The sequence below is a fragment of the Perca fluviatilis genome, chromosome 24, assembly GCF_010015445.1.
Source record: "Perca fluviatilis chromosome 24, GENO_Pfluv_1.0, whole genome shotgun sequence".
Classification (NCBI taxonomy): Eukaryota; Metazoa; Chordata; class Actinopteri; order Perciformes; family Percidae; genus Perca; species Perca fluviatilis.
The window spans coordinates 20820674-20836406 of record NC_053135.1 but is presented as its reverse complement, the minus strand read 5'-3'; the positions used below and the strand labels follow the sequence as shown (position 1 = coordinate 20836406).

Here is a 15733-nt window from a genome sequence, read left to right as displayed (position 1 = left end):
GTGTGTCCATGTTTTACAGGTGTGTCCATGTTTTACAGGTGTGTCCAGGTGTGTCCATGTTTTACAGGTGTCTCCATGTTTTACAGGTGTGTCCAGGTGTGTCCTGTTCAGAGCCTCACCAGCAGTCTGACGTTACATCTTCATGTTAAACATCAATAACTCCTGATTCGGGTCAGTTTATCCTGAAAGTCTTCTTACACCTGTACCATGTTTAAAGGTTAGGGTCTGTTGTTCTAGAGATGTTACCTGTAACGTGTTAAAGGTCCTATGACATGATGCTTTTATATAGGCCTTAGTGGTCCCCTAATACTGTATCTGAAGTCTCTTTTATGTAGGCCTTAGTGGTCCCCTAATACTGTATCTGAAGTCTCTCTTATATAGACCTTAGTGGTCCTCTAATACTGTATCTGAAGTCTCTTTTATATAGGCCTTAGTGGTCCCCTAATACTGTATCTGAAGTCTCTTTTATGTAGACCTTAGTGGTCCTCTAATAATGTATCTGAAGTCTCTTTTATATAGGCCTTAGTGGTCCCCTAATACTGTATCTGAAGTCTCTTTTATATAGACCTTAGTGGTCCCCTAATACTGTATCTGAAGTCTCTTTTATATAGACCTTAGTGGTCCCCTAATACTGTATCTGAAGTCTCTTTTATATAGGCCTTAGTGGTCCCCTAATACTGTATCTGAAGTCTCTTTTATATAGGCCTTAGTGGTCCCCTAATACTGTATCTGAAGTCTCTTTTATCAGATATCAGATTTTTTTCAGATACAGTCTGTATAAGGCCTATATAAAAGAGACTTCAGATGCAGTATTAGGGGACCACTAAGGTCTATGTAAAAGCATCCAAAGAGCACCATGTTATTGGACCTTTAAGGGTAAGGGTCTGTTGTTATAGAGATGTTCCGATACCAGTTTTACCTTCCTGATACAGAGTACTGATCTGATACCAGTGTGTTAATAACTATGTATATATTTGACTATGTTTTAAGAGCTGTATACCTTTGTCCCTGTATGGATGGGTTGGTTGTGGTTCTGGTTCAGGTAAAACTGTATAAACGCCACAGAACTTTCTTATATTATCCAGTTTGACAGCGAGTCATAACAGTCAAAAAACATGAGTAAACTACTTTAAAGTAGATTTTCTTCGGGGCTAAATGACGGATTAGTTCGGTGTATAAACTGCAGTGCTCACCGCTACCAACGTTTAGGAAGAATCGGAGGCTTTCAGCGTGTTGTTGTGTTTCTGCTACAGCGGCCCTCGCGGGCAGCACGTTTTAAAGGAGACCTATTATGCTTCCTCTGTATTTCTGTCATATCTATGATGCTGCAATGTCAGATGTTCACATTACAGGTGCACTATGAGTTCCTGCATGACGTCACTTCTGTTGACCCCCATGTTTCCGTAACTGTCATGACTAAGTGACTTAAACGTACAGTATACTCGCCACAGCCGGCCTGGCGAGCGCAAACAACGGCAGAACTGGCAGCAACATTGACGTCAGTGCTGTGATCTGATTGGATGAGCTTCTTGGTGGGATCGAGCCTTTCATTCACCATAAAAAAACTCATCTTAACCCAGTAAGTTTGTGCAATAACGTGGTTGGATACCCTGATAATGATGTTACCTGCGATAGATTAACAGATATTAAAATGCACCACCTAAGCTGAATGAATGTAAAATCATCATAACTAAAATACTTTCCTCAGATCTTTCCATAATGTTGTCAGAACCTTAGAATAATAATCGGAGTCTGTCAGCAGCAACAACAGAACTTTTAGTGGAGGCTAATGGCTGTTTTACAGTAACCGCAGCCCAGCTGGCGAGTGCCGTCGTGCCAGTCACTCTGAGAGTCCTGGCATCGAACTGTAAAATGGCCCTAACTGTCACTAAGCCCCACCCCCTCCCCAACCATCTTGTCAGTGATTGGCTTGTATTTCAGTGCCCAGCCTGTGCCCGTAGTGTTTGTCTGAGGTTTACGAGCCCTGTGTTGTCTCCTGAGACCGGGCTTTTTCACGGTATGTTCATGGTGTGTTCACGGTGTGTTCATGGTGTGTTAAGGGGCCAGGCAGCTAGCAGATCAAGGAGAGATGACTACCATTTGAGACAAAAATGAAATCTTGCTGAAACCATGCAGGAACTCATAGTGCACCTTTTAAATGTGGCCAAAGCTTCAAATGAATCGTAAAGGTATTTCAGAGAAATCCCTGTGAGCTTAAACTTTCAGATTTCCCACTGTCCTGAACGCTCCACTTTTATCGGTTATTTCCACGCCGTTTCAGTTTCTATGAACCGTTTTTTTAGGCTATTACTGCAGTGTTTACATTGTCACAAGTAGCTAAATGCTAATGCTACGGAAAGCTGCGTAATCTTGGCTGGTAATGTTTTCTTGTTCACATTGCTGCTAGAACATGTCTGTTTGGCTAGTTTTGGGGTTTAGAAGCTTTTATCTGTGAGTTTTCCCGCCATGTACTCTCGCCAACAGCCTTGGCTGCGGTAACACTGACCAATCAGAGCTTCTTAAAGAGACAGCGCTCCAACATTAGGGGATCCAATATATATTCAGACAGACTTTATGAGAAACATGAAGAGTTTTAAAGCATGTAAACACGTTCTAGAATACAGAATATAAGAGGTCTCCTTAAAAACACAACAACACCGCAATATGTCGACCTTTTTGTAGCGTGAGGTTTCTGCATTAAAATACTAAAGTTATGTTTTTTGGATAGACATGTTTGAGACAGATTTTTAAAGTTTCTGCCTGTGTGGCTCTGGTCGGTGCTAGCTAACATGCTAACAGGCTAACAGCAGGACTTGAGAAAGGAAGGGTCAGTTTTAGGAAGGTGATTGGTGGAGCCAGAGTCACAGATAACCAGAGTTTGGCAAAGATTCAGACACGTCTAGTTTGTGAATGCTAACGCTAACACTGTTTCCTGTTTGGTAATGTGAGTTAACTTTAGTTTGTGAATGCTAATGCTAACGCTAACAGTATTTCCTGTTTGTTAATGTGAGTTAACTTTAGTTTGTGAATGCTAATGCTAACACTAACAGTGTTTCCTGTTGGTAATGTGAGTTAACTTTAGTTTGTGAATGCTAATGCTAATGCTAACAGTGTTTCCTGTTGTTAATGTGTAAAAGGGGCCAGACTCTGCGTATCGGCGGCTCTGGTAAGGCTCATAAATATACAGTAGAACACAATGTAGTGAAGGAAGTAGAACCCTGTACAAGATCCAGTTAGAACCACAGACCCAAGGAACCCAGGACCACAGACCTCCAGAACCAGAACCACAGACAGGACTCTGGGTCTGCTGTTAATACTTTAGAGAGTTTTCCCTCCTGTAGATCGTTTGCTCTGGCCTGAATCAGCTGATGAGTTTGTAAACTCAGTTTGGTTTGGTTTCACACGGAGAAAAATCCAACTGTAAAGGGCCATCCACACCGAGAACCTCAACTATAACCATAACCTTAACTATATAACCATAACTACACAGTATATATATATATATATATATATATATATATATGTATGTATGTATGTATGTATGTATGTATATATATGTATGTATATATATATATATGTATGTATGTATGTATGTATGTATGTATATATATATATATATATATATATATATATATATATATATATATATATATATATATGTATGTGTATATATATATATATATATATATATATATATGTGTATATATATATGTATGTGTGTTTTTTGTGTGGTGTGTGTGTGTGTGTGTGTGTGTGTGTGTGTGTGTGTGTGTGTGTGTATATGTATATATAGTTTAAAACAACGTTCTGACTCTGCTGGACGGTGGAGACCATTCCACAACTATATCATCGACAGCAGAGAACGATATCATTGGATCACTTTCAGATGTGATCGATAGAAACACTGACAGCCAATCAGAATCCATCTGAGTTTACAATATTACCTGGTGGAGAGAGACACTGACAGCCAATCAGAATCCATCTCTCTGCAGTGCTGGGCTCCGCTGTTTTCTGGGGCCCACAAACCCACGACAGCCTTTAATGTTCATAAAGTGTGTTTAAATCCACATATATGTAAGATATTACTACAGACATTTCTCTAATTCTATGCTGCAGCTCCTGCTGTATAACGTTATGTTTAATTACCGGCTGGTTCGTCGCTGTTTACAGAACGTTATCGTTTAGCAGTGTAGACACCGTTATAGTCATGGTTACAGTCGCGTTTACAGTCGCGGTTACAGTCACGGTTACAGTCATGGTTATCTATTATGGTTCTCAGTATGGACGGCCCTTTAGGCTCTGCTTTGCGGGCGTCTGTCTCCAGCTTCAACCCAAACTAACCAAAGCAGATGTGAAAGACCCTAAAATTGCCTAATTCTTGACTGGAGGTTGGTTTGGTTGGAACATTTCCCAGAGGTCAGTGGTGTCTGGGAACCTTCTCTGTGCACAAACTGAGCAATAAAATAACAAGAAAACATTAATCATATCCATCAGAAATGTTCAAAGTGCTAATTGATCCCGACGATTGGAAGTGGGCGTGGCCAGCTAAAGAAAACTCGTCAAACATGCTGACAGAGAAACTGTCTCTCTCTCTGATGAAGTGTCTCTCTCTCCTGATCTGGGCTGAGGGGAATATTTGGGCCACCAGCCAATGTTGACTCCTCATCAAGGTGAAATACAGGAAATGCATGAGCATTTGAACTTGTTAACAGTACATGTAAGTGCAGGAAACCTCGGTGATGTCTCCAACTGTCCTCTTGGTATTAAAAGGTCTTCTTTTTAGGTTTCTCTGAATCCTCTTCTTCTCTTTTTGTTGCGTGCTTGTTGGCGGTTATGTGCCGACACATTGGGGCAGCTAGAGGTCAGTTTCCCACGCCATTGGCCCGTAGTCGGTGTTGGTTTCAGGCCCTCTCTCTCTCCGATGTCTCTGTCTGATCTCTGTCTTTCTCAGAAGAAATGTCTTTCTGACGTAATGTCTGTCTCCGATGTCTCTCTTAGTAATGCTCCTCGGAGTGGGCGGGGTCACAGAAGAAGCGAGAGCTGCGTTTTGCCGATCGGGCGGTGAAGGGGACGGTCTTCAGAGCTGCAGGTGAGAGAGAGAACCAATCAGAAGACAGATGGGAGACAGACGGGAGACAGTCAGGGGACAGTCAGGGGACAGTCAGGCGACAGATGGGAGACAGACGGGAGACAGACAGGAGACAGCAGGTTTTATGTGCGTGTTTACCTGTGATGATGTCCTCAATGGCGCCGTCTTTTCCTTCGTAAACATGGCGGCTGTCTTTTCCCTGTCGTCGTCTGAGCTCTGAGAGCAACTCCTGCTGCTGTCGCTTCCCCCCCCTATGGGAGGGAGACTGGGGGGGACGGGGGACGGGGGGGGGCAATGTTAGGACCTCAGATATCACTTTCAAATCTCACAACAGGTGACAGAAATGTTGAACAGTGCTCTATACTTTAAATAGGTAAATAAACAACAGAACCAAACTAAAGGTCATAGGTCCCAACAGAACTAAACTCCTGAAGGTCATAGGTCCCAACAGAACTAAACTCCTGAAGGTCATAGGTCATAGGTCCCAACAGAACTAAACTCCTGAAGGTCATAGGTCCCAACAGAACTAAACTCCTGAAGGTCATAGGTCCCAACAGAACTAAACTCCTGAAGGTCACAGGTCCCAACAGAACTAAACTCCTGAAGGTCATAGGTCCCAACAGAACTAAACCCCTGAAGGTCATAGGTCCCAACAGAACTAAACTAAAGGTCATAGGTCCCAACAGAACTAAACTCCTGAAGGTCATAGGTCCCAACAGAACTAAACTCCTGAAGGTCACAGGTCCCAACAGAACTAAACTCCTGAAGGTCATAGGTCCCAACAGAACTAAACCCCTGAAGGTCATAGGTCCCAACAGAACTAAACTAAAGGTCATAGGTCCCAACAGAACTAAACTAAAGGTCATAGGTCCCAACAGAACTAAACTCCTGAAGGTCACAGGTCCCAACAGAACTAAACTCCTGAAGGTCATAGGTCCCAACAGAACTAAACTAAAGGTCATAGGTCCCAACAGAACTAAACTCCTGAAGGTCATAGGTCCCAACAGAACTAAACCCCTAAAGGTCATAGGTCCCAACAGAACTAAACCCCTAAAGGTCATAGGTCCCAACAGAACTAAACTCCTGAAGGTCACAGGTCCCAACAGAACTAAACCCCTTAAGGTCATAGGTCCAAACAGAACTAAAGTAAAGGTCATAGGTCCCAACAGAACTAAACCCCTGAAGGTCATAGGTCCCAGTCTGACCTTGGTCTCCTCCTGGTCCTCGTCCTCCTGTTCCAGTTTCTCCAACAACATTTGTTCCTGACGCCTCCTCTGCTCATTCTCCTCCTCCGCCAGCTACACACATGTTAAGTACACGTTAAATACACATTAAACACATTAAATACACATTAAATATACATTAAACACATATTAAATACACAAACACACAATAACATCAAAGGTACTGTGTTCTAGTCTGAGACATTAATAACATCAAAGGTACTGTGTTCTAGTCTGAGACATAAACATCAAAGGTACCGTGTTCTAGTCTGAGACATTACATCAAAGATACTGTGTTCTAGTCTGAGAGACATTAATAACATCAAAGGTAACGTGTTCTAGTCTGAGACATTACATCAAAGGTACCGTGTTCTAGTCTGAGAGACATAAACATCAAAGGTACCGTGTTCTAGTCTGAGACAATAACAAAAGCTACTGTGTTCTAGTCTGAGACATCATAAACATCAAAGGTACTGTGTTCTAGTCTGAGACATTAATAAAATCAACGGTACCGTGTTCTAGTCTAAGACATTATAAACATCAAAGATACCGTGTTCTAGTCTGAGACATTACATCAAAGGTACCGTGTTCTAGTCTGAGACATAAACATCAAAGGTACCGTGTTCTAGTCTGAGACATAAACATCAAAGGTACCGTGTTCTAGTCTGAGACATTACATCAAAGATACTGTGTTCTAGTCTGAGACATTAATAACATCAAAGCTACTGTGTTCTAGTCTGAGACATTATAAACATCAAAGGTACCGTGTTCTAGTCTGAGACATAAACATCAAAGGTACCGTGTTCTAGTCTGAGACATTACATCAAAGGTACCTTGTTCTAGTCTGAGACATAAACATCAAAGGTACCGTGTTCTAGTCTGAGACATTATAAGGGGGGTTAGGGGTTAGGGTATACTCACCCTGTGGGTTAGGGGGTTAGGGTTTACTCACCCTGTGAGTTAGAGTTTACTCACCCTGTAGGCTTTAATGAAACGGACGAAGATCGGGAAGAAGACGGACGGGGGCATCGTCTTGGAGCTCTCGCCAAAAAATTTCACCACGTCTTCAAATGCGTCCTGAAGTAAATACAAACAGGTTAAATATCGGCACACAAGTTACAACAGGAACCCTCTGCCTGTGTGTGTGTCTTTGTGTCTGTGTGCTTGTGTGTCTGTCTGTATGTGTGTGTCTCTTTGTGTCTGTGTGCTTGTGTGTGTGTCTCTTTGTGTCTGTGTGCTTTTGTGTCTCTGTGTCTGTGTGTGTGTCTCTTTGTGTCTGTGTGTCTCTCTTTGTGTCTGTGTGCTTGTGTCTCTGTCTGTGTGTCTGTCTGTGTGTGTCTCTTTCTGTCTGTGTGCTTGTGTCTCTGTGTGTGTGCTTGTGTCTCTGTCTGTCTGTCTGTGTGTCTGTCTGTGTCTCTTTGTGTCTGTGTCTGTCTCTTTGTGTCTGTGTGTGTGTGTGTGCTGAGTCACCTGAGCGATGCGTGCGTCTTCCTGCAGTTTGCTGAGTCGTGACTCGTGTCTGCTGATGAAGTCTTTGAGCGTGGCGTTGTGAAGAACGCTGAACTCCCTCCAGGTTAACTCCATGCCGCGCTGCAGCTCCTTCACATCACACAGCACATTCTCCAGACTCACTGGGGGGACACAGACACAGACAGGTGTGTGTGTGAGCTGCACTCGGATTGGCCGGCCAGGCCTGTTTAATTCAAGGTTTTCTCCAGGCGAGGACAGAGCGGGCTCTGATTGGCTGACAGACTGACCTGCGGCCGCCTTGTCGACATAGTGCAGCTCGTTGTAGAACAGAGCCTTGGCCGGATATTTCTCTCTCACCACGTTGGAGATGTAATGGAGCAGCGTCTGCGTTCGGTCTGTCGACTTAGTGTCCAGCAGCTGGAACACAAAAACACATTTACACTCTTTGTGTGTGTGTGTGTGTGTCTCCATGTGTGTGCATGTGTGTGTTTGTGTCTGTGCGTCTGTGTGTGTGTTACCAGGTCTAAACTCTGCAGTTTGAATCCGTACACTGCTCCTCTCTTACTGCTGTTCATGTAGTTCCCCAGAGCCAAGATGATCTACAGAAACAACAGGGACAGGTGTAATGTCACTTAAACTCTCCCATTTTATGAAAGTATGTATATATACAGTACAGGCCAAAAGTTTGGACACACCTTCTCATTCAATGCGTTTCCTTTATTTTCGTGACTATTTACATTGTAGATTCTCACTGAAGGCATCAACACTATGAATGAACACATATGGAATTATGTACTTAACAAAAAAGTGTGAAATAACTGAAAACATGTCATATTTTAGTTTCTTCAAAGTAGCCACCCTTTACTCTGATTACTGCTTTGCACACTCTTGGCATTCTCTTGATGAGCTTCAAGAGGTAGTCACCTGAAATGGTTTTCCAACAGTCTTGAAGGAGTTCCCAGAGATGCTTAGCACTTGTTGGCCCTTTTGCCTTCACTCTGCGGTCCAGCTCACCCCAAACCATCTCGATTGGGTTCAGGTCCGGTGACTGTGGAGGTCATCTGGCGCAGCACTCCATCACTCTCCTTCTTGGTCAAATAGCCCTTACACAGCCTGGAGGTGTGTTTGGGGTCATTGTCCTGTTGAAAAATAAATGATGGTCCAACTAAACGCAAACTGGATGGGATGGCATGTCGCTGCAGGCTGTGGTACCCATGCTGGTTCAGTATGCCTTCAATTTTGAATAAATCCCCAACAGTGTCACCACACCATCACACCTCCTCCTCCATGCTTCACGGTGGGAACCAGGCATGTAGAATCCATCCGTTCACCTTTTCTGCATCGCACAAAGACACGGCGGTTGGAACCAAAGATCTCAAATTTTGACTCATCAGACCAAAGCACAGATTTCCACTGGTCTAATGTCCATTCCTTGAGTTTCTTGGCCCAAACTAATCTCTTCTGCTTGTTGCCTCTCCTTAGCAGTGGTTTCCTAGCAGCTACTTGACCATGAGGGCCTGATTGTCTCCTCTTAACAGTTGTTCTAGAGATGTGTCTGCTGCTAGAACTGTGTGGCATTCATCTGGTCTCTAATCTGAGCTGCTGTTAACTTGCGATTTCTGAGGCTGGTGACTCGGATGAACTTATCCTCAGCAGCAGAGGTGAATCTTGGTCTTCCTTTCCTGTGGTGGTCCTCATGTGAGCCAGTTTTGTTGTAGCGCTTTATGGTTTTTGCAACTGCACTTGGGGACGCATTCAAAGTTTTTGCAATTTTCCGGATTGACTGACCTTCATTTGTTAAAGTAATGATGGCCACTTGTTTCTCTTCACTTAGCTGATTGGTTCTTGCCATAATATGAATTCTAACAGTTGTCCAATAGGGCTGTTGGCTGTGTATCAACCTGACTTCTGCACAACACAACTGATGGTCCCAACCCCATTAATAAGGGAAAAAATTCCACTAATTAACCCTGACAAGGCACACCTGTGAAGTGAAAACCATTTCAAATGACTACCTCATGAAGCTCATTGAGAAAACACCAAGGGTTTACAGCACTATCAAAAAAAGCAAAGGGTGGCTACTTTGAGGAATCTAAAATATTCACACATATTTCACACTTTTTTGTTAAGTACATAATTCCATATGTGTTCATTCAGTTTTGATGCCTTCAGTGAGAATCTACAATGTAAATAGTCATGAAAATAAAGAAAACACATTGAATGAGGTGTGTCCAAACTTTTGGCCTGTACTCTGTGTGTGTGTGTGTGTGTGTGTATATATACACAGATGATATTCTTATGTGTGTTAATGATTAAATGCAGACTAACCTCCAGGATCTTCTTCAGCTTCTGAGAAGATTTGATAGAAACTGAAGCAGCTATGATGGCGTGGAGTTGCTACGAGGAAACACAACAGAGAGACAGGTCACATCTACCTGTGAGGTCTGTTACACCACAGACAGGTCACATCTACCTGTGAGGTCTGTTACAGCACAGATGCATTCTGGGATTGGAGAGAAACGCTCTGTGTTTTTTGCATTTCTATAAACCAATCACAGTTGTCTTGGGCGGAGCTGAGCTCTCTGCCTGTCTGTCTCTCTACCTGTCTGTCTCTTACCGGGGTTAGCATCTGAACGTTGTCGGAGAAGTTTCCCATGAAGGTCATGATGGTCATGCGCTGGTTGAGGCGTTCGATGCGGCTGAACTGCATCATGAAGCGGTCCTCGTCGCTCAGAGCCTCCACAGGTTTTCTGTCTCTCTCGTATTGCCGTAGAAGCTTCACCTCGGCCTCCGTCGGCAGGAAACGCATCAGACACTCCACGAAGTCAACCCGGACCGACCGCAAGTCAAAGCTGCACAAACACAGGGGAGACACAGGTGAAACACAGGGAAAACACAGGGAAAACACAGGGAAAACACAGGGGAAACACAGAGGAAACACAGGGGCAACACAGGGGCGACACAGGGGCAACACAGGGGAGACAGAGGGGAAACACAGGGAAAACACAGGGGAGACAAAGGAGACATAGGGGAAACGCAGAGGAAACGTAGGGGAAACAGAGGAGACACAGGGGAAAGGCAGAGGAAACACAGGGGAAACGCAGAGGAGACGGGAAACGCAGAGGAGACACGGGAAACACAGGGGAAATGCAGAGGAGACACAGGGGAAATGCAGAGGAGACACAGGAGACACAGAGGAAACACAGAGGAAACACAGGGGCAACACAGGGGCGACACGGGCAACACGGGAGACAGAGGGGAAACACAGGGAAAACACAGGGGAGACAAAGGAGACATAGGGGAAACGCAGAGGAAACGTAGGGAAAACAGAGGAGACACAGGGGAAACGCAGAGGAAACACAGGGGAAACGCAGAGGAGACGGGAAACGCAGAGGAGACACGGGAAACAAAGGGGAAACACGGGAAACGCAGAGGAGACACAGGGGAAATGCAGGGGAGACACAGGAGACACAGAGGAAACACAGGGGAAACAGAGGAAACAGGGGAAACGGTTCAAATAAATAAAGCTTTTACTGGTCTTACTGTTACTAGCAGACATTATACTGCTTGTACTGGTCTTACTGTTACTGGAAGTCATTATACTGCAGAGTTTAAATAGAGAGCTTCAGATGTTACTGATGAAGCTACGTTATTGCTCTTGTGTTGTTCTCGTAGTACCGGGGGACCTACGTGTTGATGGCGCGGCAGATGACCTCTGACCCCTGGCCGGCCTTCCTCAGAGTGATGGCCAGGTTTTTGGACCGGTTGGCGTCCAGCAGAGACACTTTGGATGGAGCTTTCTGAGGGAGTTTCTGTCGGGACAGAGTCAGGTCCACCGCAGGACCCTGAGCCTTTGTCTTAAACATCTCCTCAAACTCCTCCACGTTCAGATCCTGGGAGACAGACAGGTAAGGAGAGACAGAAAGGTAGTTAAACAGACTCCTCTACGTTCAGATCCTGGGAGACAGACAGCTACAGAGAGACAGACAGGTAGTTAAACAGACTCTTCCACGTTCAGATCCTGGGAGACAGACAGGTACAGAGAGACAGAAATGTAGTTAAACAGACTCCTCTACGTTCAGATCCTGGGAGACAGACAGATACAGAGAGACCGACAGGTACAGAGAGACGGATCCTGGGAGACAGACGGGTACAGAGAGACAGACGGGTAGTTAAAGTGTCTCTGTGTCTCCATATCTCTGTCTCTCTGTCTGTCTCTCTGTGTGTCTCTCCATGTGTCTCTCTGTGTCTGTCTCTATGTGTGTCTCTGTCTGTCTCTCCGTGTGTCTCTGTGTCTGTCTCTCTGTTTTCTCTCTCTCTGGGTTCTGTCTGCTCACGTTTCTCTGTCTGTCTGTATTGTCTGTCTCTCTCCTGTGTGTCTCTCGTGTCTGTTTACCTATGTGTCTCTGTCTCTCTCGTGTTCTCTCTTTGTCTCTCTCTTTGTGTTCTGTCTCTGTGTCTTCTGTGCTCTGGGCGTCTATGTGTCTCTCTGTGTCTGTCTCTCTGTGTGTCTCTGTGTCTGTCTCTCTGTGTCTGTCTGGCTCTCTGTGTCTGTCTCTCCGTGTCTTTGTCTGTCTCTCTGTGTGTCTCTGTGTCTGTCTCTTTGTCTGGCTCTCTGTGTCTCTCTGTGTCTGTCTCTCTGTGTGTCTCTGTGTCTGTCTCTCTGTGTCTGTCTCTCTGTGTGTCTCTGTGTCTGTCTCTCTGCCTGTCTCTCTGTGTGTCTCTGTGTCTGTCTCTCTGTCTGTCTCTCTGTCTCTCTGTGTCTGTCTCTCCGTGTCTCTGTCTCGCTCTCTGTGTCTGTCTCTCCGTGTCTTTGTCTGTCTGTCTCTGTGTCTGTCTCTTTGTCTGGCTCTCTGTGTCTCTCTGTGTCTGTCTCTCTGTGTCTGTCTCTCTGTGTGTCTCTGTGTCTGTCTCTCTGTCTGTCTCTCTGTGTGTCTCTGTGTCTGTCTCTCTGTGTGTCTGTCTCTCTGTGTCTCTGTGTCTGTCTCTGTGTGTCTCTGTGTCTGTCTCTCCATGTCTTTGTCTGTCTCTCCATGTGTCTCTGTGTCTGTCTCTGTGTCTCTGTGTCTGTCCCTCTGTGTTTGTGTGTCTGTCTATTGGTGTCTCTGTCTGTCTCTCTGTGTCTGTCTGTGTCTCTCTGTCTGTCTCTCTGTGTGTCTCTGTGTCTGTCTCTCTGTGTCTGTGTGTCTGTCTGTCTGTCTCTCTGTTTCTGTGTGTCTGTCTGTCTGTCTCTCTGTGTGTCTGTTTGCGTGTCTCTCTGTGTTTCTCTGTGTCTGTCTCTCTGTGTCTGTCTTTCTCTCTGTGTGTCTCTGTGTCTGTGTGTGTGTCTGTCTGTCTCTCTGTGTGTCTGTCTGTCTCTCTGTGTGTCTGTCTGTGTCTCTCTGTCTGTCTCTCTGTGTCTCTGTGTCTGTCTCTCTGTGTCTGTGTGTCTGTCTGTCTGTCTCTGTGTGTATGTCTGTGTGTCTCTTTGTCACTCTCTCTGTCTCTCTGTGTCTGTCTCTCCGTGTCTCTGTCTCACCTGCAGGATAGCCTCGTCGTCGATGTCGTTAAAGACGGTCCCGTTGATCTGACTCGGCTTCAGAGCGACCCAGTTCAACACCGGCATCCGGAACTTCGTCTGGATTGGCTTCTTTATCTTCACCGCTGCACAGAGAGACAGACAGGTGAGCAGGGAGACAGGTGGACAGGGAGACAGGTGGTCAGGGAGACAGACAGGTGAACAGGGAGACAGGTGAACAGGGAGACACAGGTAAGCAGGGAGACAGGCGAACAGGGAGAGAGGTAAGCAGGGAGACAGACAGGTGAGCAAGGAGACAGGTAAATAGGGAAACAGGTGGGTAGGGAGACAGGTGAACAGGGAGAGAGGTGGGCAGGGTGACAGGTAACCAGGGAGACACAGCTAAGCAGGGAGACAGGCGAACAGGGAGAGAGGTAAGCAGGGAGACAGACAGGTGAGCAAGGAGACAGGTGAACAGGGAAACAGGTGGGGAGGGAGACAGACAGGTAAGCAGGTGGACAGGGAGACAGGTGAGCAGGGAGACAGGTGAGCAGGGATGATGGTATGTTTAAATGTGTAAGGATTGTAGTGAACTTACAGAATAATTGAGAGGGCCCTCTGTCAGCAGAACAGAGAAACACAAGCATCAGATTATAGTTCATATTTACCATCTGGACACTTCTGGATTCTGATTGGCTAGAAGGTTTGGGTGAACTGCATTGTGGGCCTTGATGTTTGTTTATCGTTAATCCGTAAACGGGGAAGGTTTGAAAACATTTAACTGATCTATTTATCTCAACAAAATGCCTCGTCACGGTGTAAATATAATATTTTTATCAGAAAGAAATGTTTCCTACAGCCTGTGAAGGCATCGTTTAAACTGCAGCCTGTGAAGGCATCGTTTAAACTGCAGCCTGTGAAGGCATCGTTTAAACTGCAGCCTGTGAAGGCATCGTTTAAACTGCAGTCTGTGAAGGCATCGTTTAAACTACAGCCTGTGAAGGCATCATTTAAAATACAGCCAGTGAAGGCATCATTTATATTATGGTCAGTGAAGGTATCGTTGACAGCCTGCAGTCGGGTGGTTACCTGCGAGTCCGGAGTTAAAGATGACGGTGGGCGACCCCCCCGAGCCTGGGAGGGGTGGGGCTACAGGAGGGGGAGGGGGGGGCATGGGGAGGGTGGAGGAGTGGGCGTTGGTCCGACAGGGAGGGGGAGGAGGGGGGGGAGGAGGGGGAGGAGCCATGGGCGGAGGGCCAGGGAATGACTCTATAAAGAAGAAGAGAAGAAGAAATGAAGTGGTCAGTGTTGTTTTAATGTTAACAGAGTTGATCAGGTGATCTATATCAGCGCTGTGATTGGTGGAGCTGACGCTCACCTGTGCCTGGCATCGGTGGCGGAGGAGGGGGAGGGGGGGGGGGCGGCGGCATCCCTGGAGCCCCGCCCATCCCTGGTCCCATGCTGTGATAGGCTACGGTCTCTGGAGCCCCGCCCATCCCTGGTCCCATGCCGTGATAGGCTACGGTCTCTGGACTGAGGTAAGCAACATTAATTAGCACTCATTATCAAACCCAGATGATCCAGTTTCCTTCGCCGCTGCAATGGAAACGGCTGCCACCGGTTTCTAAAATCAGAGGTCTCCGAGCTAGATAACTCCGTTAGTAACCGGGGGATTCCTCCATGTTTACTCGTCTGCACATGCTCCGTAGGTTTTAACTGCCCTGCAGTGGTTTCTGACCCCGAAATAGAAGACTCAACGCTGCTAAAAAGTCAGTTTAAAGTTACCAAATGCTATTGTTGGGACTTTGTAAATCCTAACGTGTTCTAGACCTACTCTATCTGTAAAGGATCCTGAGACCACTAGACTATCTGTAAAGGGTCCTGAGACCACTAGACTATCTGTAAAGGGTCCTGAGATCACTAGACTATCTGTAAAGGGTCCTGATACCACTAGACTATCTGTAAAGGGTCCTGAGACCACTAGACTCTCTGTAAAGGGTCCTTGTAAAGGGTACTATGATACAGTACAGCCATTACGAGAGCCTTCCAGGGGGCTCATAACATCCCTGAGGACATAGCCAGACCGGCCGCTCCAGGTTGTTGTCGACGCTAGCACGCCAAGCTAGCTAGCTACCGGCAGGATAAGAAAATAATTCCAGAGGCGGAGCGGAGGACTGCATTTTTGTGCAGAATGAATGGAGTACCGACCGCAGGATCGTTGCCCAGCACAGCTCACCTGACCTGGAGCCCTGTTGGTATATACAAGCCATTTTATTTACCACGAAAACAGCACACTGCCGTCTACGTAGCCCCTGATGCTAACGTTAGCACAAGTTTGGCTCACTGCTAACCATAGTGAACAAACTGCAGCGCGATCACCTGGAGGGGACTTTTAAAAGGCGTCCTTAAAGTCTGTACTCCCCAGCTTTTTTCCAGCATGTAGATTATGTTACT

At 45.8% G+C, this 15733-nt stretch overlaps 1 protein-coding gene and 2 long non-coding RNA genes across 3 annotated transcripts in view; 2 read left to right on the top strand and 1 right to left on the bottom strand.

The window, feature by feature from the left end:
• Window positions 1-11573, top strand: part of LOC120554363 — a 13934-nt gene extending 2361 nt beyond the window's left edge. Inside the window, exons 2-4 of the long non-coding RNA XR_005638381.1 lie at window positions 87-171; window positions 4999-5089; window positions 11458-11573. This is a non-coding gene — a long non-coding RNA (uncharacterized LOC120554363). The remainder of the gene's footprint in view (window positions 1-86; window positions 172-4998; window positions 5090-11457) is intronic.
• The window catches only part of fmnl2b (formin-like 2b), a 30397-nt gene continuing 18407 nt past the window's right edge, over window positions 3744-15733 (bottom strand). Inside the window, exons 15-28 of the mRNA XM_039793231.1 lie at window positions 14658-14812; window positions 14369-14548; window positions 13878-13895; window positions 13301-13425; window positions 11473-11675; window positions 10400-10634; window positions 10111-10179; window positions 8301-8381; window positions 8070-8199; window positions 7783-7943; window positions 7288-7389; window positions 6295-6387; window positions 5228-5354; window positions 3744-5083 (exon numbers count right to left, since the gene is read on the bottom strand). Of these exons, the coding sequence (XP_039649165.1) occupies window positions 4995-5083; window positions 5228-5354; window positions 6295-6387; window positions 7288-7389; window positions 7783-7943; window positions 8070-8199; window positions 8301-8381; window positions 10111-10179; window positions 10400-10634; window positions 11473-11675; window positions 13301-13425; window positions 13878-13895; window positions 14369-14548; window positions 14658-14812 (1768 nt within the window). The 3' untranslated portion in view covers window positions 3744-4994. The remainder of the gene's footprint in view (window positions 5084-5227; window positions 5355-6294; window positions 6388-7287; window positions 7390-7782; window positions 7944-8069; window positions 8200-8300; window positions 8382-10110; window positions 10180-10399; window positions 10635-11472; window positions 11676-13300; window positions 13426-13877; window positions 13896-14368; window positions 14549-14657; window positions 14813-15733) is intronic.
• On the top strand, window positions 11592-14673 carry LOC120554364. The gene is made up of 3 exons (XR_005638382.1): window positions 11592-11690; window positions 13307-13445; window positions 14606-14673. It is a non-coding gene; the product is annotated as an uncharacterized LOC120554364 (long non-coding RNA).